Source organism: Ornithodoros turicata, chromosome 2 (assembly GCF_037126465.1).
Source record: "Ornithodoros turicata isolate Travis chromosome 2, ASM3712646v1, whole genome shotgun sequence".
Lineage (NCBI taxonomy): Eukaryota > Metazoa > Arthropoda > Arachnida > Ixodida > Argasidae > Ornithodoros > Ornithodoros turicata.
Window position 1 is genome coordinate 149,726,205 of NC_088202.1, and position 23,639 is coordinate 149,749,843.

At 44.8% G+C, this 23,639-nt stretch overlaps 1 protein-coding gene across 5 annotated transcripts in view; it reads left to right on the forward strand.

Moving 5' to 3' along the window:
• LOC135386392 (NGFI-A-binding protein homolog) overlaps nt 1–23,639 on the forward strand; it is a 331,002-nt gene that overhangs the window by 70,498 nt on the left and 236,865 nt on the right. For 3 of the 5 annotated variants that reach the window (XM_064616301.1, XM_064616303.1, XM_064616305.1), the window contains exons 1-2: nt 11,722–11,955; nt 16,037–16,120. In XM_064616301.1, coding sequence (XP_064472371.1) covers nt 11,887–11,955; nt 16,037–16,120 — 153 coding nt within the window. In that variant the 5' untranslated portion in view covers nt 11,722–11,886. Of the gene's footprint in view, nt 1–11,721; nt 11,956–12,128; nt 12,328–16,036; nt 16,121–23,639 lie in introns of those variants that run through there. The other 2 variants (XM_064616304.1, XM_064616302.1) reach the window with 2 other exon arrangements.

Here is a 23,639-nt window from a genome sequence, read left to right on the forward strand (position 1 = left end):
CCAGGCTGGTCATGGGAAGATGTACCCAGTCATCGATTTAATTTTGAACTGTTCTATTGAATGATAACTGGTTCACGTTTTGTCAAGTTGGGCTCCCGTGATGTTCCGGCGGATAACTGAGTGCAGTTCCTATGAATAACTGAGTGACGGAACTTTGTATGTTTAGACCTTTACCGGCTGAGCTACCAGGCTGGTCATGGGAAGCTGTACCCAGTCATCGATTTAATTTTGAACTGTCCCATTGAATGATGACTGGTTCACATTTTGTCAAGTAGACCTCCCGTGATGTTCCGGCGGATAACTGAGTGACGGAACTTTGTATGTTTAGACCTTTACCGGCTGAGCTACCAGGCTGGTCATTGGAAGCTGTACCCAGTCATCGATTTAATTTTGAACTGTCCCATTGAATGATGACTGGTTCACATTTTGTCAAGTAGACCTCCCGTGATGTTCCGGCGGATAACTGAGTGCAGTTCCTATGAATAACTGTGTGACGGAACTTTGTATGTTGAGACCTTACCGACTGAGCTACCTAGGCCGGTCATGGGAAGCTGTTCCAAGTCATCGATTTAATTTCGAACTGTTCCATTGAATGATAACTGGTTCACGTTTTGCCAAGTAGCCCTCCCGTGATGTTCCGGCGGATAACTGAGTGCAGTTCCTATGAATAACTGAGTGACGGAACTTTGTATGTTGAGACGTTACCGACTGAGCTACCTAGGCCGGTCATGGGAAGCTGTACCCAGTCATCGATTTAATTTTGAACTGTCCCATTGAATGATGGCTGGTTCACATTTTGCCAAGTAGACGTCCTGTGATGTTCCGACGGATAACTGAGTGCAGTTCCTATGGATCACCAAGTAACGGGACTTTGTATGTTGGGACCTTTAGCGTCCTAGGTAGCTCTGTCGGTCTAACTGTCGCATCGAATGATAACTGGTCCACGTTTTCCCAAGTAGACCTCCCGTGATGTTCCGACGGATAACTGAGTGCAGTTCCTATGGATAACCGACTGGCGGGACTGTGTCCGTTGAGACCTTACCGACTGAGCTACCTAGGCAGGTTATGGGAAGCTGTACCCAGTCATCGATTTAATTTTGAAGTGTCCCATTGAATGATGGCTGGTTTACATTTTGCCAAGTAGACGTCCTGTGATGTTCCGGCGGATAACTGAGTGCAGTTCCTATGGATAACCGACTGGCGGGACTTTCTATGTTGTGACCTTACCGACTGAGCTACCTACGCCGGTCATGGGAAGTTGTACCACGTCACCGATTTAATTTTGAGCTGTCCTATTGAATGATAACTGGTTCACATTTTCCCTAGTAGGCCTCCCGTGAGTTTCCGGCGGATAACTGAATGCAGTTCCTATGAATAACTGAGTGACGGAACTTTCTATGTTGAGACCTTACCGACTGAGCTACCAGGCCGGTCATGGGAAGCTGCACCATGTCATCGATTTAATTTTGAACTGTCCCATTGAATGATAACTGGTTCACATTTTCCCTAGTAGACCTCCCGTGAGCTTCCGGCGGATAACTGAATGCAGTTCCTATGAATAACTGAGTGACGGAACTTTGTATGTTGAGACCTTTACCGGCTGAGCTACCAGGCCGGTTATGGGAAGCTGTACCCAGTCATCGATTTAATTTCGAACTGTCCCATTGAATGATAACTGGTTCACGTTTTGCCAAGTAGCCCCCCCGTGATGTTCCGGCGGATAACTGAGTGACGGAACTTTGTATGTTGAGGCCTTTACCGACTGAGCTACCTAGGCCGGTCATGGGAAGCTGTACCCAGTCATCGATTAAATTTTGAACTGTCCCATTGAATGATGACTGATTCACATTTTGCTAAGTAGACCTCCCGTGATGTTCCGGCGGATAACTGAGTGCAGTTCCTATAGATAACCGACAGGCGGGACTGTGCATGTTGAGACGTTACCGGCTGAGCTACCAGGCCGGTCATGGGAAGCTGTACCCAGTTATCGATTTAATTTTGAACTGTCCCATTGAATGATATCTGGTTCACATTTTGCCAAGTAGACCTCCTGTGATGTTCCGGCGGATAACTGCGCGCAGTTCCTATGGATAACCGACTGGCGGGACTTTGTCTGTTGAGACCTTTACCGGCTGAGCTACCAGGCCGGTCATGGGAAGCTGTACCCAGTCATCGATTTAATTTTGAGCTGTCCCATTGAATGATAACTGGTTCGCATTTTGTCAAGTAGACCCCCCGTGATGTTCCGGCGGATAACTGAGTGCAGTTCCTATGGATAACCGACTGGCGGGACTTTGTATGTTTAGACCTTTACCGACTGAGCTACCAGGCCGGTCATGGGAAGCTGTACCCAGTCATCGATTTAATTTTGAAATGTCCCATTGAATGATGACTGGTTCACATTTTGCCAAGTAGACCTCCCGTGATGTTCCGTCCGATAACTGAGTGCACTTCCTATGGATAACCGACAGGCGGGACTGTGCATGTTGAGACCCTACCGACTGAGCTACCTAGGCCGGTCATGGGAAGCTGTACCCAGTCATCGATTTAATTTTGAACTGTCCCATTGAATGATAACTGGTTCACGTTTTGTCAAGTAGACCTCCCGTGATGTTCCGGCGGATAACTGAGTGCAGTTCCTATGAATAACTGAGTGACGGAACTTTGTATGTTTAGACCTTTACCGGCTGAGCTACCAGGTCGGTCATGGGAAGCTGTACCCAGTCATCGATTTAATTTTGAAATGTCTCATTGAATGATGACTGGTTCACATTTTGCCAAGTAGACCTCCCGTGCAGTTCCTATGGATAACCGACAGGCGGGACTGTGCATGTTGAGACCCTACCGACTGAGCTACCTAGGCCGGTCATGGGAAGCTGTACCCAGTCATCGATTTAATTTTGAACTGTCCCATTGAATGATAACTGGTTCACGCTTTGTCAAGTAGACCTCCCGTGATGTTCCGGCAGATAACTGAGTGCAGTTCCTATGAATAACTGAGTGACGGAACTTTGTATGTTTAGACCTTACCGACTGAGCTACCTAGGCCGGTCATGGGAAGCTGTACCCAGTCATCGATTTAATTTTGAACTGTCCCATTGAATGATGGCTGGTTCACATTTTGGCAAGTAGACGTCCTGTGATGTTCCGGCGGATAACTGAGTGCAGTTTCTATGGATAACCGACTGGCGGGACTTTCTATGTTGAGACCTTACCGACCGAGCTACCTAGGCCGGTCATGGGAAGTTGTACCAAGTCACCGATTAAATTTTGAACTGTCCCATTGAATGATAACTGGTTCACGTTTTGCCAAGTAGACCTCCCGTGATGTTCCGGCGGATAACTAAGAGCAGTTCCTATGAATAACTGTGTGACGGAACTTTGTATGTTGAGACCTTACCGACTGAGCTACCTAGGCCGGTCATGGGAAGCTGTACCCAGTCATCGATTTAATTTTGAACTCTCCCATTGAATGATAACTGGTTCACGTTTTGCCAAGTAGACCTCCCGTGATGTTCCGGCAGATAACTAGGAGCAGTTCCTATGAATAACTGTGTGACGGAACTTTGTATGTTGAGACCTTACCGACTGAGCTACCTAGGCCGGTCATGGGAAGCTGTACCCAGTCATCGATTTAATTTTGAACTCTCCCATTGAATGATAACTGGTTCACGTTTTTCCAAGGAGACCTCCGGTGATGTTCCGGTGGATAACTGAGTGCAGTTCCTATGAATAACTGAGTGACGGAACTTTGTATGTTGAGACCTTACCGACTGAGCTACCTAGGCCGGTCATGGGAAGCTGTACCCAGTTATCGATTTAATTTTGAACTGTCCCATTGAATGATAACTGGTTCACGTTTTGCCAAGTAGACCTCCCGTGATGTTCCGGCGGATAACTGAGTGACGGAACTTTGTATGTTGAGACCTTTACCAACTGAGCTACCTAGGCCGGTCATGGGAAGCTGTACCCAGTCATCGATTTAATTTTGAACTGTCCAATTGAATGATGACTGATTCACATTTTGCTAAGTAGACCTCCCGTGATGTTCCGGCGGATAACTGAGTGCAGTTCCTATAGATAACCGACAGGCGGGACTGTGCATGTTGAGACGTTACCGGCTGAGCTACCAGGCCGGTCATGGGAAGCTGTACCCAGTTATCGATTTAATTTTGAACTGTCCCATTGAATGATATCTGGTTCACATTTTGCCAAGTAGACCTCCTGTGATGTTCCGGCGGATAACTGCGCGCAGTTCCTATGGATAACCGACTGGCGGGACTTTGTCTGTTGAGACCTTTACCGGCTGAGCTACCAGGCCGGTCATGGGAAGCTGTACCCAGTCATCGATTTAATTTTGAGCTGTCCCATTGAATGATAACTGGTTCGCATTTTGTCAAGTAGACCCCCCGTGATGTTCCGGCGGATAACTGAGTGCAGTTCCTATGGATAACCGACTGGCGGGACTTTGTATGTTTAGACCTTTACCGACTGAGCTACCAGGCCGGTCATGGGAAGCTGTACCCAGTCATCGATTTAATTTTGAAATGTCCCATTGAATGATGACTGGTTCACATTTTGCCAAGTAGACCTCCCGTGATGTTCCGTCCGATAACTGAGTGCAGTTCCTATGGATAACCGACAGGCGGGACTGTGCATGTTGAGACCCTACCGACTGAGCTACCTAGGCCGGTCATGGGAAGCTGTACCCAGTCATCGATTTAATTTTGAACTGTCCCATTGAATGATAACTGGTTCACGTTTTGTCAAGTAGACCTCCCGTGATGTTCCGGCGGATAACTGAGTGCAGTTCCTATGAATAACTGAGTGACGGAACTTTGTATGTTTAGACCTTTACCGGCTGAGCTACCAGGTCGGTCATGGGAAGCTGTACCCAGTCATCGATTTAATTTTGAAATGTCTCATTGAATGATGACTGGTTCACATTTTGCCAAGTAGACCTCCCGTGCAGTTCCTATGGATAACCGACAGGCGGGACTGTGCATGTTGAGACCCTACCGACTGAGCTACCTAGGCCGGTCATGGGAAGCTGTACCCAGTCATCGATTTAATTTTGAACTGTCCCATTGAATGATAACTGGTTCACGCTTTGTCAAGTAGACCTCCCGTGATGTTCCGGCAGATAACTGAGTGCAGTTCCTATGAATAACTGAGTGACGGAACTTTGTATGTTTAGACCTTACCGACTGAGCTACCTAGGCCGGTCATGGGAAGCTGTACCCAGTCATCGATTTAATTTTGAACTGTCCCATTGAATGATGGCTGGTTCACATTTTGGCAAGTAGACGTCCTGTGATGTTCCGGCGGATAACTGAGTGCAGTTTCTATGGATAACCGACTGGCGGGACTTTCTATGTTGAGACCTTACCGACCGAGCTACCTAGGCCGGTCATGGGAAGTTGTACCAAGTCACCGATTAAATTTTGAACTGTCCCATTGAATGATAACTGGTTCACGTTTTGCCAAGTAGACCTCCCGTGATGTTCCGGCGGATAACTAAGAGCAGTTCCTATGAATAACTGTGTGACGGAACTTTGTATGTTGAGACCTTACCGACTGAGCTACCTAGGCCGGTCATGGGAAGCTGTACCCAGTCATCGATTTAATTTTGAACTCTCCCATTGAATGATAACTGGTTCACGTTTTGCCAAGTAGACCTCCCGTGATGTTCCGGCAGATAACTAGGAGCAGTTCCTATGAATAACTGTGTGACGGAACTTTGTATGTTGAGACCTTACCGACTGAGCTACCTAGGCCGGTCATGGGAAGCTGTACCCAGTCATCGATTTAATTTTGAACTCTCCCATTGAATGATAACTGGTTCACGTTTTTCCAAGGAGACCTCCGGTGATGTTCCGGTGGATAACTGAGTGCAGTTCCTATGAATAACTGAGTGACGGAACTTTGTATGTTGAGACCTTACCGACTGAGCTACCTAGGCCGGTCATGGGAAGCTGTACCCAGTTATCGATTTAATTTTGAACTGTCCCATTGAATGATAACTGGTTCACGTTTTGCCAAGTAGACCTCCCGTGATGTTCCGGCGGATAACTGAGTGACGGAACTTTGTATGTTGAGACCTTTACCAACTGAGCTACCTAGGCCGGTCATGGGAAGCTGTACCCAGTCATCGATTTAATTTTGAACTGTCCAATTGAATGATGACTGATTCACATTTTGCTAAGTAGACCTCCCGTGATGTTCCGGCGGATAACTGAGTGCAGTTCCTATAGATAACCGACAGGCGGGACTGTGCATGTTGAGACGTTACCGACTGAGCCTCCTAGGCCGGTCATGGGAAGCTGTACCCAGTCATCGATTTAATTTTGAACTGTCCCATTGAATGATAACTGGTTCACATTTTGCCAAGTAGACCTCCCGTGATGTTCCGGCGGATAACTGCGCGCAGTTCCTATGGATAACCGACTGGCGGGACTTTGTATGTTTAGACCTTTACCGACTGAGCTACCTAGGCCGGTCATGGGAAGCTGTACCCAGTCATCGATTTAATTTTGAACTGTCCCATTGAATGATAACTGGTTCACGTTTTGTCAAGTAGACCTCCCGTGATGTTCCGGTGGATAACTGAGTGCAGTTCCTATGAATAACTGAGTGACGGAACTTTGTGTGTTGAGACCTTACCGACTGAGCTACCTAGGCCGGTCATGGGAAGCTGTACCCAGTCATCGATTTAATTTTGAACTGTCTCATTGAATGATAACTGGTTCACGTTTTGTCAAGTAGACCTCCAGTGATGTTCCGGTGGATAACTGAGTGCAGTTCCTATGAATAACTGAGTGACGGAACTTTGTGTGTTGAGACCTTACCGACTGAGCTACCTAGGCCGGTCATGGGAAGCTGTACCCAGTTATCGATTTAATTTTGAACTGTCCGATTGAATGATAACTGGTTCACGTTTTGCCAAGTAGACCTCCCGTGATGTTCCGGCGGATAACTGATTGCGGTTGATGTTCTATCCCACTGCTGGTGGTAACGTGTTAAAGTGGAATAATGGGCCGCCTCACGAGAACCCAAGCCCTATGGTGTCTAAACAACTGTCAGTGAAGAGCGGAGACCAGATTATGTTGCTTCTTAGAGAAAAATGAGGACAGATCAGTTTGCTTTTCTAAATGCGCGTCGAATCAGTCGAGTGTTTATCTAAACAACACAGCAAACAAATGATGAGGCTATGAGTGTCAGCCGGTGTGAACACAGGTCAACATCAAAGGCAGAAGAGGTAGGGTGCAGGCGAGGTGGTATATTGCAAATGGAGAAAACCCTGACACAGGAAGAGGACACGTTCTCAAACACAAATGTGAAGCCATTTCTCAAAGTGCTGAAGAAACAACGTTATAATGAATTATGTGTACTAAACATGCGCATGCGATCCCGTGTTATGAACGTGTCATGTTACGTTCCCAAACGAGCAAATTTTACAGCGGGAACTGGAAAGCGGGTCTCGCTACCTCTGGCTATCGCTTGGCGTACCTTTCCGAGATGTACTCGCGAAAAATGCTGTAGCAGAAAACTGTATTCATCATGTCCTTCAAAATGCATGCAATTGTAAGGTACATATTCTTGAGTGTGAGAAACAACAGAAAAGACACGACGGGACGAGAATTTTCTTCATACTCAACGAATATGTTGCCTCCGTTACACCAGCTTGCGTCTCCTAATCCTGTGTGCTGCTCTCATAATGCCATCACCTAGCAATGGGACGCTCAGTCGAGCCAACCAGTTCTTGGAGGGAGAAACCACGTGACACGATCGGACGGAATGCGATACTCTGTACCCATATTTAGTGACTCTATGCAGCGCCGGACCCAAGATGGCGACTTTGCCCCTATTTGCCCCTGCTCAACAAGTCCATTTGTTTTCTTTTTTTCTTTTTGTTGAGTGCACCTACACTGTCAGAAAACGGGTGGAACAGTTACACCTTTTAGGAGGTAACTAGTCGTCGCATGTGTTGTGCCTAAAAGGTTGCAAAGTCCTACCCCTGGTACAAGGGATAATGTAGTTACATTTATTTTGGAAATTCGATTCAACTGGGAAAAATTGATGACAAACTGTACTTGAACTTAATGCTGTAGTTACATTTCCATCCAGCAAACCGGGGACTTGTGATTAAGTGAACGTCCTCGGGACAAGTTTGGTAATATTTTCGAACGAGGGGACACAGAGGAACAGTTTCTGTTTGAAATTTTGTAGCTCTCACCCTGAGGCTCTTCCAATAATAGCTATATTTAGTTCTTCCTACCTGGTTCGATCTCGGTTGCACACAACGTGCTCCATGTCCACTGCTCTGTCAATGGGGGAAGCACCACGCCCTGAAAGTGCATTACTTTTGTGGCTGTAATAACAGCCGGCACACCCGTCTGTCAGTCCTCGTCTTTTGTGTGTGTGTGTGTTCCGTACTCGTCTTTCCCTACACTGGGGGTTTTATCGTTTTTAACTCTGCCGCAGCCTTTTACACCCTTTCTTCAGACGCTATGCTGACTTAGGTGGTAACTGTACATGTTACCACCTTTTCAGTGCCGGTCCTTGTCGTTTTTATTCTCCGTCCTTGTCCTAACCAGCACTGGGGGTTTTTAATTCTTTTTAATCGTTTGTAGCTCCTTTTCTCCACACACAAAATGTTCTTTGCACAAGGGACGACATTAGCCAAGGCAGAATCAGCCGAGATGAACGATACCTTGAATCTCTTGTTTTCCGTCTCATTCCTGCGGTATACATCGCTGGTGGTAAACGGCAACTGTAGTTCTCCTGCGCAGTACCTATGAAAATCACAACAAAATCTTTACGAATTACAGGTTGAAAGTGCTTTCCGTCCAGTAGACCGATAGTACCTTTCTCAATTTTGTCTTCCTTTCTCTTTGTCTGCATCGATACTGTTGAGGATGCGGAGTTCCGCTCAGATATCTGATGAGAGCGTGTAACTACATGTGACCATATCGGTCGAGCCACCCGGGTAGTTATGAGGACGCTCCCCTTGTGTGAGCGTAAAATGAAGCCAAAGTTTCCCTCTCTCCCCTCTTTTGGAAACACAAGTCGCTCTTACATATCGGAGTACTGATTTTGCCATTTTCCAGTGATTGTACAGGTTCGTCAGTTGGCTTAAGTAGTTGGTAGGGAAAGCCTATATCATTAAATGCATTAACATTCCGATGGGGTTTTGATAACGAACATCCATACGTCCATCGGTCTTGACCCTGTGCCTTGCTTCATGCATTGTCCTCTCTCTATTGGCGTTTTGACTGGCTTGCAACTTTCCATCCCGAACTTGGCCAATACTCGCTTGATGTACCTCTCCTGGTTGATGGTTATCGTGATTGATATGCCTAGAATGTCATTGGGTATGGTGATTCCTGTAAACCAGGATTAATTCAATTCTATTCAATGGTTAGTACGACGTGATGAAAACTTTTCCTGCTGTCTCTTTTCTAAATACTGAGAACGAGATAAAAGTCGTCGTTCCATGAAACTTACCTGATAACAAGTAAAACCAATATGATTTTTGTGGTTATGTGTTAATTTGCCTCCGGAGTCAGAAAGATGGGGGTGGACCTCCATGAAAGACCATTCCTCACAAAGTACACATTGTTTCAAGATTGAAATATAGTTGGAAAAGACGCCACTGGCAGTGCTTACTAAAGAAAAGCCGTAACTGCAATTTGTTACTTCGGTCGCGCGATCCCATAATTGATTGGAAGAACGTTGCAGTGCGATGCGACTCATGTTCTTACCCCCAACATGATCGCATTTGAAAGTGCACATTCTTATGCGATTTTTCTGCTTGATATTCCATTTTGCTAGTAGGAATGAGAACTTGCACTTTCGGGTGTTGCCAGCGTACAATGTGTATACCATCACTTTTACGAGCGTTGTATAGCAATTGTGAGATTTGTTAGAAAGTGGGTTTTACTCTGAGTGGTTAGTCTCATTTATTATACGTACCCTCCCTTTGAAGAAAAAGAAAAGGGACACCCTTCAATGTTTACGATCTCCCCCTGGCGGGACCCTTCCCCAAACAAGACAACAATACCACGATGGGCTGCAAACTGCTCCTTTTTTTTTACCCCTCTATGTTGTATGGGACGGCCGTCCAGTGGTCCGAACACAGGGCGTAAACCTTCGCTTACGCAAGAATCTCTCCTTTTTCAAAGAACCCCCTCTAACGGCCAAAATTTTGCTCGCTTTCCAGGTTTTTTTTTTTTTTTCGGGGTATAAAAGAAAGCTTTCCTTTTTTCGGAGGGACATTATTTCCTTATCGTAGGGAGGAATGATAGGCGGAAAAGAGGAATTTCAAGAAGGTGGTCCCCTCGAAAGAAAAGGTCTTTGCCCGTTGGGGACCAAGATGTTGTTAAACGTTTTCCCCCCTTTGGTCCCCACTGTGGAAAATTGAGATTTTTGCGTCGGTCGCGAGCATCACAAAGCCAGTTGTGGCTGTCTCGGTCGCACGTTTTGGTCTCTTTTCTCACGAGAAAGGGTGGTTTTCTGGAGAATCGGTCTCTTTTGTGGATACCCCGCCCGCCCAACACTGGAGGTAAGGTGGGATCTCTCATTTTTCAGGATTCGCATACATTTTGCTCAGGGGGAGATTTTCTTTGCTGTGCGAGGATGAGGAGATGTCCCTCTAGTTTGTAGCTACTTAGAGTCAAGGTGGCTCCAAAATTATCTTTACCTTTCTCCGAGGACAAATGCTTAAAAAAAAGGCCTTCGTGGGTTCCTTTGATTTCACCTTTAGCAAATACGCGGTCATTTCCAAGACCTCACAGTTTAAGCAGGCCGTGACGAACGCTCTCTTTCTTCTTCCTAACTTACGGAACGAAATCCGGATCTTTATTACGCCCCTTGTATTTCCGAATACCTGTTATCGCTAGAAGCCCGTCATATGAGACGGAAAGCGAGATACTTCGCTATGAAACAGTCTTATAAGGAGAGTTGTGCCGTACAAATTTCTGTCCCATGGTGTTCGAAATTTGCATTTTTAACCCTACGCAGACATCATTTCTTCCGCGGATTTCCTGAGAAAAGAATATCTCGTAAAACTTTATGAGTAAAAATGACATCAGTTCAACTCTTTGGTTGAAAAAACGTACCAACACTCCATTTCCATCTATTTTTCTCATCCGTAATAATATGCCAAGTATTTGTTTCCTCTCTACTCTGATAACCGTGATATATACATGCTATGACGTGACAATTTTTTTTGCCACTGATCATTAATTTGCTGGAACTACATGAATTTTGATTCGCAACGTCACATAGAAAGCCTACGTACGAAGACCGTCAATGTATTGATTGTGGAAGGCTTTGAGTAAATGCTCAACAACAGTAATTGACTAATATTATAATCTTGTTTTCTTTGTTTTGCTCTCGCTCATCAGCATCCGATTAGAAAAATAAGTTTACTTCCGACGACTGTGTTGTTTATGCCGCAAAATCATCTTTTGTGTGTGTCTGTGCGATAATCATTTTAAAGAAAATACACGGTATTTTCTGTAAAATGATGATCGCACAGACACACACAAAAATACGCGGTATTTTCTCGCAAATGTATCTTGCTTTTCTGAAACCTGTGCAAGGCAGTGCCACCTGTCGGCCGTTTCATGAATCCTAATTAGGCGCGCTTTAGTTTTCCGCTCCTCCACAAGCCGGCAATAGCATCGCCTTTGGCGCGCGCGTGGGAGGATTCCGCCATCTTGATCTGATGGCTATCGTATGCGCGGGTCGTGAATTTAGGCAAATTGGACTGAGCCCAAAGGGAGTAACGGGTGCCAGATCATCCGTTGTGTTCGGCTAGTGAAAATGTCGAATGACCAACTTTCTGAGCGTCCTCTGCAACAATATGCAACAACGTGAGTGATGTATGGCATAGTTGACCCAAACCTGGCTGCCCAAAAAAATGTCGGCGACACGGCTGCGTTTGGCTTCGTAAGTTAAGTTTCTGCCCTTTGACGATCATTTTTCTTTTTCGCTTCCATAAAAAGTATTTTTCTTACTCCCACTAGGAGGAGTTTTTGGCTCCTCCCCCGCCCACCCTTCCGCTAGGGGGCTACGATCGATTGCTTTTTTCTTCGTTGCGCGCAGTTTTTGCCCCCCCTTTTTTTTCTCTTTCGATGGAAAGTCACGCTGCTTGGAAAAGCGCTCCCTCCCTCCCACGCAGGAGCTTATGCTAATGATATGAGGGGGGATAAATTATTTTAATGAGTTTTGGAGGGTATCTTTGTTTTTGCGAAGCGGCCGTCGCCACTTTCTTTGGCCATGGACTCCTGACAACAAGGCGCCTTTGAATCCAACCGGTCTGTGAGTAATACATCTATTGTTGCTTCTCTTTCTCCCGTTCCATCCAACACGAAATCTTGAACACTTGAGTAGGAGACACGCAAGCTCATGTAATGGACTTGTAGGCGGCGTACAATTTTCTCGAAATTCGCGAGCATTCTTTTCTTCGCGATTCTAAAGTTCGACGAAATATTATGACCAATGAAGTAAAAATACGATAACGAAATATGTAAGAATTAGTGCCCAAGATGCTGAGGCAACTTATGTACGCGGCTGCCCCGTATAGTGGTGAGTTGTTCTCCGTTGCAAGTGGAGGCAGTAGGTCAGCCTTCTTGAATTTCGCGCGGATCTTGGTGTCCCGTGATTCCAGTTCCTTGTAAACCTGGATCATCCAGTCAGCATGTTTAGGTTTAAGCACGCTACAACGCAGATCGGCCTTTGTAAAAGTTGCACAATCGAGTGCCTGTACCAGATACCAGCCGTGTAAGGACCCGCGGCCCTCTGAGTCCGAAGGAAGACAAATTTAATGCCCTGTTATGATGCCTTTTGTTAAATTGTTCCCGGAGGTTCAAGATGGAGGACCACGAATAATTGGCTCACAAATTGGGATTAATTTAGCCACGAATACAGTATTTTTGCGTCGAAGGAGCAATGGGAAGACTCAGAGGTCTCGTCCTTTCTGCTCCTAATACTCACTGGGTGCCTGAAACTGTTTTGAGACTGATAGAAAAGAAACCTGAGAAAACTATATACAGAGGGACCGAAACCGGTCACGGGGCGTTCTCAAAAGTAACAATAGGAAACGAGCGATTTTTCTTAATTTCTGGGAAAAGTCCCAGTCAGGGCTTCGAGGAATGCGACCGTCAAGGTATCATGGTTGAGCACGATCGCTCAATCCCGTTCGTTCTTGCAGAGCTACGAACACTTGAGGCAGGCAGTCACTGTTCTTTGTTCCACAAGAGGAGCAGTTCTTCCCCACACTTCGTTCCTGTTCTTCCCAGAAGGCCTTGGATTGCCTTTTTTGTTTCTCGATCCAAGCGGTACATCCAGAAAAATTGGCTGGGAGTTGTCCAATTTAGCGGTCATTTGATGGCACCAATTAACCCGGCTTTTGTCAATGTGTGAGGAAGCAAGCGTTTTCCTTACTCCTACACTCTAAAAACAGAGATGGCACCCAACCATCATCTCGAATGACAACGTTCTCTCACTTGATTTGATGAAAACTTGGCGTATGCCATTTTAAACTATATAATGACGTACGCCCCCCCCCCCCCCGCTTTCGGGGGAAAAACCATTGGAGTGTGCTATGCGGTCAAGTTCATTTTTAAGAGTGTATAGGTAGGTAGGTTCGTGAAGAATTGAAAAAATGCTCGCCGAACTGACCCCAAAGTGTGACTCCAACTCCCTGAATGCAGTCCGGGTGTCTTCTTTCAGCATGAGCTTTGCATGGTGAATGATTTCGTTTGTCACGGCTGTCGTTCTTCGTCTTTGAGCGATGTTCTGACACTTATAAATTCATCAAATCAACGAAAAACTGTTTCCAGGGAAGGTGCAGCTCTCGAAAGAGTTTTGGAGTCGGACTAGGCATTGAGACTCAGTGTGGTGGCCTCAAAGTGGTCCCTGGTTATGTAGGCGGAAGAAATGGTCCCGTAGGGTCCAGCGCACCCAAAAATACAGGGCCGTGCCTTGCGGATAGCTGATGAAACACATCACAGCCGACCGAGTGTTACCATTCGCTCTCCCCATTTGTTGAAATTAACAGACATCGGCTTTTTGTTCATGCGTTAATCTAAAATCAAATAACAAAATCTGCACGCCATTTGATGTGTAGCGTAAAAGTGATATCATTTGATGCACTAGTTCGCTAGCGATATCATTCGCGGTTGCCAGTATGTTTCAACCGTTTTTCAGACAGTTGTCCCTTACATTTATGTTTATGTACATTAAAAACTGTACGCCCTTTCGTTTCATTGCCCTTACAACTCCGTTTCTGCTTAAGCTACGGTTCATCCACATAGAAGTATGAAAATAAAACCTGTGTCTGACCAACAATAGCCGATCCAGGTTGAGCTGGGACGACCCCACGTACAGTGAGCGGTCTAAAGCATTTCATTGGTAAGAATACAGCTCTGTAATACTTGCTTTTAGAAAAGAACGCGGGTACCATTTCTCCAACCTGTGTGCCAGAAATACGCAGAATTAAGGTCGTAATCTCGTCGCGTTGTCTGTACTCAACTGAATAAAGAGAGAGTGGAATGCAATCCGCTCAATCGCTTTTATGTTCCTCATTGAATGGCGTTTTATTGTCCATTAACATCGAGTTAATAATAATAATAAAAGTCTATGTCTCCGAATTTCCCACTTGATCGGCCGTTTCATCCACAGCGACATGGTGTAATTTTGGGCGGAAGCCTCCGGGACAATTTTTTCTCAGACCATATTTTCCAGAACCCAGGAGGTGGCTCAGTATCACCGTGCATTGGCATATCTCAAAACTTTAGTTGTAGCAGACGACAGCCCTGTCATCTGCTAGGGATATCTTGTGACCCCCGTGTTGACATTGAGCTTACACTCTCTAAAAACGTCATTACTTTTGGGAGCACGTTATTATCGTGCTGGGTCTTTCTGAGTGCCTTCTTACTGGGTATTGATGGTTATTTTCAGTGGCATATAGCTTGGCATCACAAGATTACACCACAGTGCAAAAGAAAATTGCTGTTCTCTTCCAGAGAAGACAGCATCGAACGAGCTTGATGTTGTCGTCGGGTCGTATAATTGATCGTCGCAAAACCACTTTTCCACAAAGCCAACTAAAACGAGCGTCGTTTTTTGCTATACGAACTTCCCTTGTACGTCATTCCACCCAGGGTTTTCGATGGCGCCAAGAGAACATTTCCAGCAACTTTTCAAAAGCCAGACATGGTCATTGCACACGACTATAGAAGGAACAATCCACACATCACGATGTTTAATGGAATTTTTGAACGAAAAACTCAGTTTTCACGGGATGGATGGAATACCAGCGGTTTGTTAACCTCCAATTATTTAGGAATAAATGAGTCACTTCTCTGGATTTTTAAAAATATTTTTTTCTCATTTGTGCCGGCGACTAACTTGAAATTTTCATTCTTGTTTTTGCCCCCATTTGGAGTCACGCCTGGAAAATAGTGCACGAAAGAACATCGCAATTATTCGTAGTACTCTTACTGGATGAACTCATCTTTTTGCGCACATCCATGGGGTTACTTTGACCCGAGCACCTGCTCATGCCATGACAGTTTGCGCAAATACAATTCCCCCTGTCTAACTAAACAAGGAGAACGTGTTGGTTATACAGAATATGGAACGCGTATGAACACCTTCTTTCAAATACCCTCAAATAAGATTATATTAAATGCCGCAAGAAAGTGGAACATGGATGCCAGGTACTATACGCTTAAAGCTGCATATTAAGGCAGCAGTAAAAATAATTCATGATCCGGATATACTGAAAAAAAGAAAATATAACCCAAAGAACGAAAATGTACCAAATGATATCCCTAGAGAAGTTGAAAATGAATTGTGCGCGCCTTTTTGGGCCGTTTACCCCAATGGAAAAAATACCATTACCCTGTGTGTTTATTTAAAGAGCGTGCTCCGAACATTCTGTGATAATGATGATGTCTTAAGGAACAATTTACGAGCCTTCTATACTATCTAATCTCTGATTCCGTTTTAATTTTCTGCACAGAACTATGCTCGGAGTCCAAGTGGAAACCCGAAAGGAGGGCCATCGATGGCGGAGAACTACATGCAGCTCTCGCACTTCCATCAGGTCAGACCAGTTTAGATTATTTCAAACTGAAATACACTTGTTTCCGTAATTACGTTTGAAACGCTCGACTCTCGGTGCTTTCAGATACACCATAGAAGGATTCAGAATTGATTTTTATTTTATTCAAATTGCCTCTTTCGCTTATCGTGTAACATTGGGCGAACATCAATCTTGCGTCTTTTAATCAACTCTATCGATTTTTATGTACAGACAGATGGAGTGTAATTAATGAGCCAGTGATTGATAGCTCGCCATTGCGCGTGCCTGCCTTTATAATATCAATTATGCTCAAATAGTTATTGGCCACGTCACAAATATAATGCTAGTTGTGTCGCCGCGAGTTATCATCACCGCCACTATTGCCACAAAGTTCTCAAACGAGAGTTACGTCCTACTACTTGTACTTGGAATAAACTTTCTATGAGGTCTCGCTTTCTTCTTACAAACTGACAATGTTGCGTCTAACGAAGCAAAAATTGATTTAAATAAATATGTCATTTGGACAACCGTTTGGCTCACGTTACCAGCATAAACTCTTTTAATTGCACTAAGAATGTCTTTGTGCTGGTCAAAAAGCGCTATACTGTCGGGAACCTTGTTTGGTTTGTTATGGAGAGGAGGTGTGCTGGCTTTTTTCGTCGTAGTTGAAATGTCTTACCGGAAAAAAACTCGTTGTTACCGAGAGTTTCTTAGTCTGGTTGGGTAAATTGGAACGGAGGTTAGAACGATCAGGCAGGTCACGAACATGTACGACACGGCCTCTATTTTTTTTTTTTTTTCAATTTTAAGGGATTTACTCGGGGTATTTAATAAATTAATTTAGGAAATGCACGAAACGAGATTGTTTCGAAGGGAATAAAATAAACGAACGTTCCAGAAAGCGTCCCAAAAATAGAGAAAAAAGTTGGAGAAAGCGGAAAAACGGGGAGGGGCGTTTCCAGGGAGACTTTGGGGATGGAAAAAGAAGGCAAAAAGGGTCTTTGCGCCTGCGCAGGTGAGGAAACATCGATTGCAAGAAACAAGATGGAGGAAAGGGAAGAAAAATGGCGTCCATGATTGGAGGAAAGCCTCGTTGGAAGGAGGAGGGTTGTTTGTTGCTCGTTACGGGAGGATTGAGTATAAAAATGGTTGCGGTCATGATGTCTCCCTCAAGAGGATTTTCTTTGCACCGTGCAATCCCACATAATACCGCTTTTATTTCCGGGGCTTTCAGTTTCATTCGGGTACCATTTGTTGACACCGATTGAATGCTTTGGCCAGAACTGTGTTATGAAAGCGATCCATCTATTGGTATAGAAGAGAACACACAGAAATCTTATCAAAAATGGATCTTTTATTTATTTCCAAGCAGAGTTCCTTCATCGTCGGCTAAAGTTGCCTCTGTCCAACAAAATTCCAAATCTGTGCCTATGTTGTTACGAAAAACAACCCTCCAATGGGAGCGTGAATTAATAGCGTCTTTTTCTGCCGTTCATTATTGAAGCGCGCATGCGCACTCCTTTTTTCCGCCATTAGGGAAAGGAGCTCGTTTTGCTTTTTTCTGCTTCTTCTCCCATCTCGTCTCCGAGATGGGGTTTCCATGGAGACGCGCCTTTTTGCTCCACGTTGGGGCAGCCGCATTATGACGTTCTTTTGCTTCCTTTATGCGGATGTTTCTCAGAGACGGATGCCTAATCTCCTCAGTTTCGCTTACCTTTCCCGAATCTGTTGAGCTCAAGCGGAAGAAATGTTATATTCATCCCGCGAAAAAAGAATGCTTCGTGGAAACGTATACAATAAAAATTACTAGGGTCCTTTTGCTGCAGAGAGGATCATTTTAATTAAGGCTTCACACACATGACCTGTTTTGTTTGAGTGTCCCTAGCATGTAGGGGCGAATGAAGATATACGCCCGTTCATAAAGAGCCTTCGAGTAGCAAGTTTTCACCGGGCCAGAAAGCAAGAAAAGGTAAAGCAGTTGGACGCAAACCGGAGAGAAGCAATAGACCTTTCGACCCCGAGTGATCGGCGCAAGGCATCTTGGGACGTTTGAGAGACACTGCTTTATCCTGACAGACCACGTGGGATGTTTAGCGATGCATTTACTTTGTGTCCCCTTTGAATGGAGCGCATGTGTTGCTCTTGAGAAGACTCGCTACCCCATCGTTCCTCCCGCAAATTCTCAAACAAAACGGAATCGAACGATCACAGAGACCAAAGCGTCTGCGAAGGCAGCAGCAAACAACACACAGGTGGCGCTGGCTTTTCTCAAAAGGTCTAACCATGATTTGTTAGGGACGTTACCTTGAGAACCAAAAAAAAGCAATTCCGTTCCCAAATAAATCTACATTACGGGGTAATGAATTGCTCGGCAGCTGCACTTTGACTTGTGAATTTGCGTTTGACCGGCCACTGTTTTGTAAGAGCGTTTCGCTCCTGTCACAGGGTGGTTCCATCTAAGGTCATGCAGGCTGGTTCGGACGTAGTCTCAGATTGTGCTTCGAGAATATTGGCCGATGTATCTGCGTGACCAAGTCGTTTTTCTTTTGTCTCTTTTTTTTAAGTCTCTATGTCCATTCGTTGCTGAGAAAAAAAATTAAGCATCATGCCCAAGTGGAATTCGCTTTTATCGCACTTTCCGTTTTCCCCAAGTTTGGCCGCTCCTGGCGTGAGACAAGGAAGAAACCTTTGTGATTTTTTCTGTGTTCGGGTCCGTTCTGTGTAGCGTCTGTTGAAAATTTTCTGATGAACGATATATAATTTTCTTCGTCGTGAAAAGTGGTTTCCGGTGATATAAGTTTGATATTTGTAGTGCAGTCTGTCACACACTGCAGCCGCGCAAATATGAGAAAAATCTGAAAGTAGATCATACATTGGAACAAATTTCTAAAAAGCCACATCATTTATCGCGTTGATATTTTTTTCGTGACTGTCTAGAGTCTCGCAGTTTGAGAATATGCAAAAACATGTTGCATTATTTGCGCGGCGTCGGCGTTACAGTGCTCCTAAGTGGCGACATTACGCGTGTGGCAACCGCTCCATATCACACGTGCGTGGAATGTTAGATATATACAACGTTGTAAGGATAATGGTTAGAACCAGAAACCTCCGCTGTAAGGTGATGGCGGACTCATCGGAGCTTCGCTCATTCCCCAAAGGTCACGTTTCGTGGCATATACAGCGACGCAATTACTCGTTATTGGAGATGAATGAATGAGCCAACTTGGAAAACCCAAGTATTTCAATTGCGGGAACTATCCGGTTTTCCCGACGCCACAGTTGCTTAGCGGCGCTAACGCGGGATTTTTCTTTTCAATGGGTGTACATTGAGAAGCTTATTTCAGTTGGGAACTGCCCTGAGTGGTTGCCATTTTCAACTTCCTGTCTTCAGGATACTGCCTGGTTTCTGAAAAGCGAGCCGCGATCGTACCTATATAAATGGAGAAAGTAACTCAAAGCATAAGTGCTTTTGGACGTTATGAATAGATCAAAAGGTCGTTAAACATGACTGGATTCGATGACACGTTCTTCACGTTTATTTATTTATTTTTCGGTCAACGAATGGATATAGAGACTCACAAACAAACGGCTTTGTCACCTAGAGATATCAGCCAACAACATATAATTGTTGAAGCAAAATCTGAGAGCCAGCCTGCCTGATGGTATACGTTCAGTCGCCCCGCAATTGAAAATTACTCGCGAGGAAACTGTTTATCATAAATCCTACGAAAACTGGTCAAAGATAACTTGAGTGCAATATTTATCTAGCTGCAGAAAAGATTTGGCTCGTTCTCCTTTTCGAAATATTGCCAAGCTCAATTAAATGAAGGACAATCTGTAGGAGAAAGCTTCTCGACATACGGAAATAGATCTATAGAAACCCGCAGTTCACACGCAGAACATCTACGTTGTTATGGTGTTACTTACAAGCAAAGTGTAACTTGAGAAGTAACTTGTGTACTTAGATAATTATGTTAAATAAAATATTCTGATCCAGGAACCCGCGCGCTCCGTACATGATTGACCAGAGTTTCAACTTTTACATTGCGTGCGAAATGTGATTCCTGCTCTGGAAAGATTATATATGAGAACCTTTCACCAACGGTAAATACGACATTCCCAACGTTCCCTAAACTGTGGGTTTGGGGTTGAAGCCTATTCCCAAATTTTGGCCATGCAGCTTTGGTTGGAGAGTGAAAGTTGTTTGTCACGATGCACTTTGTGGCTTCTCTGTGATGGAGTCTATGTCACAGCTCAACATTGAGTCGGAACTGGGAAAGTCCGTCCTCGTTTAGAGAAACTGTATTCCAACGAACAAGCTGACTTGGGCCATTAGGAACCGTAACTCTTTTTTTGCAATGGTTACTAGCCCAGCTGATTCACTCTGGATATAATAACTGTGAAATAAAATTAGAGCGTCAATATTTTGTATTGCTGTTTCTACCTAGAGTACGCGCCGTTTCGGTGTCGCTGTATACACGCAAGTCAAGTTCTTGATCCAAATCAGTATTATTGCCTCTAGGTGGAGCCCTATTCATGGAATAACGTTCTTGACTCACAAGTAAAACCGTTTGTCACGTGAGAAAAGTGCGACCGGATACGCACGTGCACTCAAGGATTCTCTTACACGTTAAAGAACCCTCAAAATCATTGCACTTACTCGGACGTTATAAAGTGGGAAAAACAGCCTCGTAGAAAGAATCCATTTGTTACCTCAACCAGTAGGACGGTCCGCTTGTTCCCATGGGACACGCGCTTTCTCCATCCAATGCTCTCGCCAGTTCTCAATAAACAACTCTCTCGAGAAAAAAAATAGTTCATAGTGCATAGTTCGCTATAACCAAACAACACTTTTTATAGCGAGCGTATTTAAAAGACGGCACTTGTTTCGTGTGTTCCATCGCACTCATTAATGACGCCATTAATTAATGGAACGCAACATGGCGATTATTGTAGCAGAACTCGTTGGTATAGCTCGCACACAATGAGGATAATAAGACACGCTAGCTAAAAGTGCGATTTCCCTCGAATGTCGGAAAAGTTTTCTGAAATGGGAGACGCATTATATTCGCAATAAGTAACAAAAGCAAAGCCCTTATTGGAGTCTGGAAATACGACACACGCTGCAATACTCTTATTGGCGAAACGGAAGCCACTCCTCCTTACTGAGTGACGGTGAGGCATCATCCGTCCGAGTATTGTTAGGAGTAAATTAAATGCAGCGCAATTACAAAACGAATTATTTTCATTGCAACGACCAACAATACTGAATGGCACATCTTTCAGGTGACGTACCTATAAAGGGTTTCGTCTCGAACGAGAAATGAAGTAAATTGACCATTTTAGGCCTCTCAACGTCAACTCTACTCCCCAGCGCAGCAAAGCCAAACTTATAGCGCAACGTTCCGTATAGACCCGAAATAATTGTGGCAATGCCTCCCCAAAATCACTAGATAGACGACGTGGCATGCAAATAAGAAAAGTTTGTTTCGAGTGACGACGGCAAAAATAAAAGGTTGGCATGCAAGTAGCTCACCGGGAAATCCGTCGAAAAATTCTCTCATCTTCCTATCTTGAACAAAAATCGAATGAGTGGAAAGAAAACACCTGGACGGTATAAAATAACTTCCTGCGAGGAATCCATGGAGGGCAACGACCTCACCCTTTTTTCGTCCTATTTGCATTCTTCCCCAACCATCATTTCCCCCAAATCCAGGCTGTTCTTGAAGAAGAAAAAAAAAAGTGGGGTTCTCCTCCTCCTCTCTTTTGTGTCGCCTTTTACCCCTTTCCTGCCACTTTCTCCCGCTCTAGAAACTTCAGGGGGCGCAGAAACAAAAACAAAGCGTCGTCCCTTAATTAAATGCCACTTGTTATCGAGCGTAGATACTTATTTCTTCTCACAAAACTTCTCTTTATTGGGTAGTCTACAAAAACGAATAGCCCTTTTTCCCGCTCTAATGTAAAGCGTTATAGGAACAATAAATCATTTCTAACTAAAAACCCATATCGATAAGGAAACGATACATCACATGTTGCATATATGGTGATCATTTTTTAAAAGGGCCGATTCAAAATGTTTACAGTTCAGTTGGATTGGCTTGTACGAAAGTCGTTTAGGCAACGTCTCGGCTCCCCTCGGAAACGTTCGTCTAACCAGAGAAATTGGCCTTTGTATTTCTGCGCTTTCAGAGGGTTTCCTTGGAAACGACAAAGTGCATATCGGGTTTCACGCAATCCCTATGCAAATGCTTTTTGGCCGCTTCGATGGACTTGCTTGCATAATGTGCGCGGATACTTTATCCTTTTTTCTTTTTTTTTTTCGAATACTATAGCGGAATATCTCTTAGTGAGATTGAAAGGCCCAATTTCTCGACATATTACCTTTTCCGGCACTAAAATTGCAAAGATAGCTATTGTGCAGCACTGAAGAACAGCCGCCAAGTTTTATAATGCCCACAACAAGTACAACGAGTGGATACCTCGAACGATAGTGTTCGTTGCCATCCCGTGAAAGTCGTTTTTTACTGCCAAATTGAACCACACATTTTTCACCATCCCTTTTTATTTTCTTAAAAGGTTGGGTGCTCGTACAGAGTTGCTCAACTGTAGCTGTAGTTTTGTAGTAAGGGGGAAAACAGCCTCGGAATGAGTCACATTAGATGTTTGCGGCATTGCGGAATAACTGGGAACCACGAGGCCGACGCTGCCGCTGCCGCTGCACACCAACAACGGCCTTCTATGCCCATTATACTCTCCAGAGGAGACAGAAGATCCCTCCTAAGGCATTTGTCCGATTCCTGGTCTACCCTACAGTGGCAACACGACATTCCAACTAGGTCCTCTTTGGGAAGTGTAGACCAAAAGCTGTCATACCGGCGACCTGCAAAGCTTCCTGGTCCTCTGAAGTCGCTCATCCACAGGCTACGTCTGAAAGTGGCCTTCACTCCGTCCTATCGATACCAGCTAGGCTGTGGGGCTAGCCCTATGTGCAACGAGTGTGGTGTACTTGCCAACGTTGAGCACATACTCCTCCGCTGCCGGACCTATATCAACGAAAGGCGTACACTGCAGTCACAGCTTGCCACCCTTGGCTGCCGCCCCTTCAACTTGTCGACCATCCTCGGCCCTTGGGACACCGCGGCCGACTCCAGGGCGGCCTTACGTCATGTGGTTGACTTCTTTGAGGCGACAAGCCTAAAGGACTCATTATGACCCCAGTAGCGCCCTCGGACATTCCCATCATCACGATCACGTTCAGCATCGCCATCGCCACTTCGATCGTTCCCGTCATCTCTCATCGTCATTACTCATCATTGTCACCACTCATATTAGACCCCTAGCTATGGGGTAGCGTTCCACTCCTAGAGTGTGGAAAGCCTCCCCACTTCATCATCACAATATATATGTTGTTGTTGTTGTTATTCTGATTGGACGTCCGCTGTTTCCTTAAAGGTACTCTAAAGCAGCAGAGGCCGAATTTCATTTAGCGTGGCTATTCGACAGTCCAAGCCATCAATACAAAAACGGCGCAAATTTCATT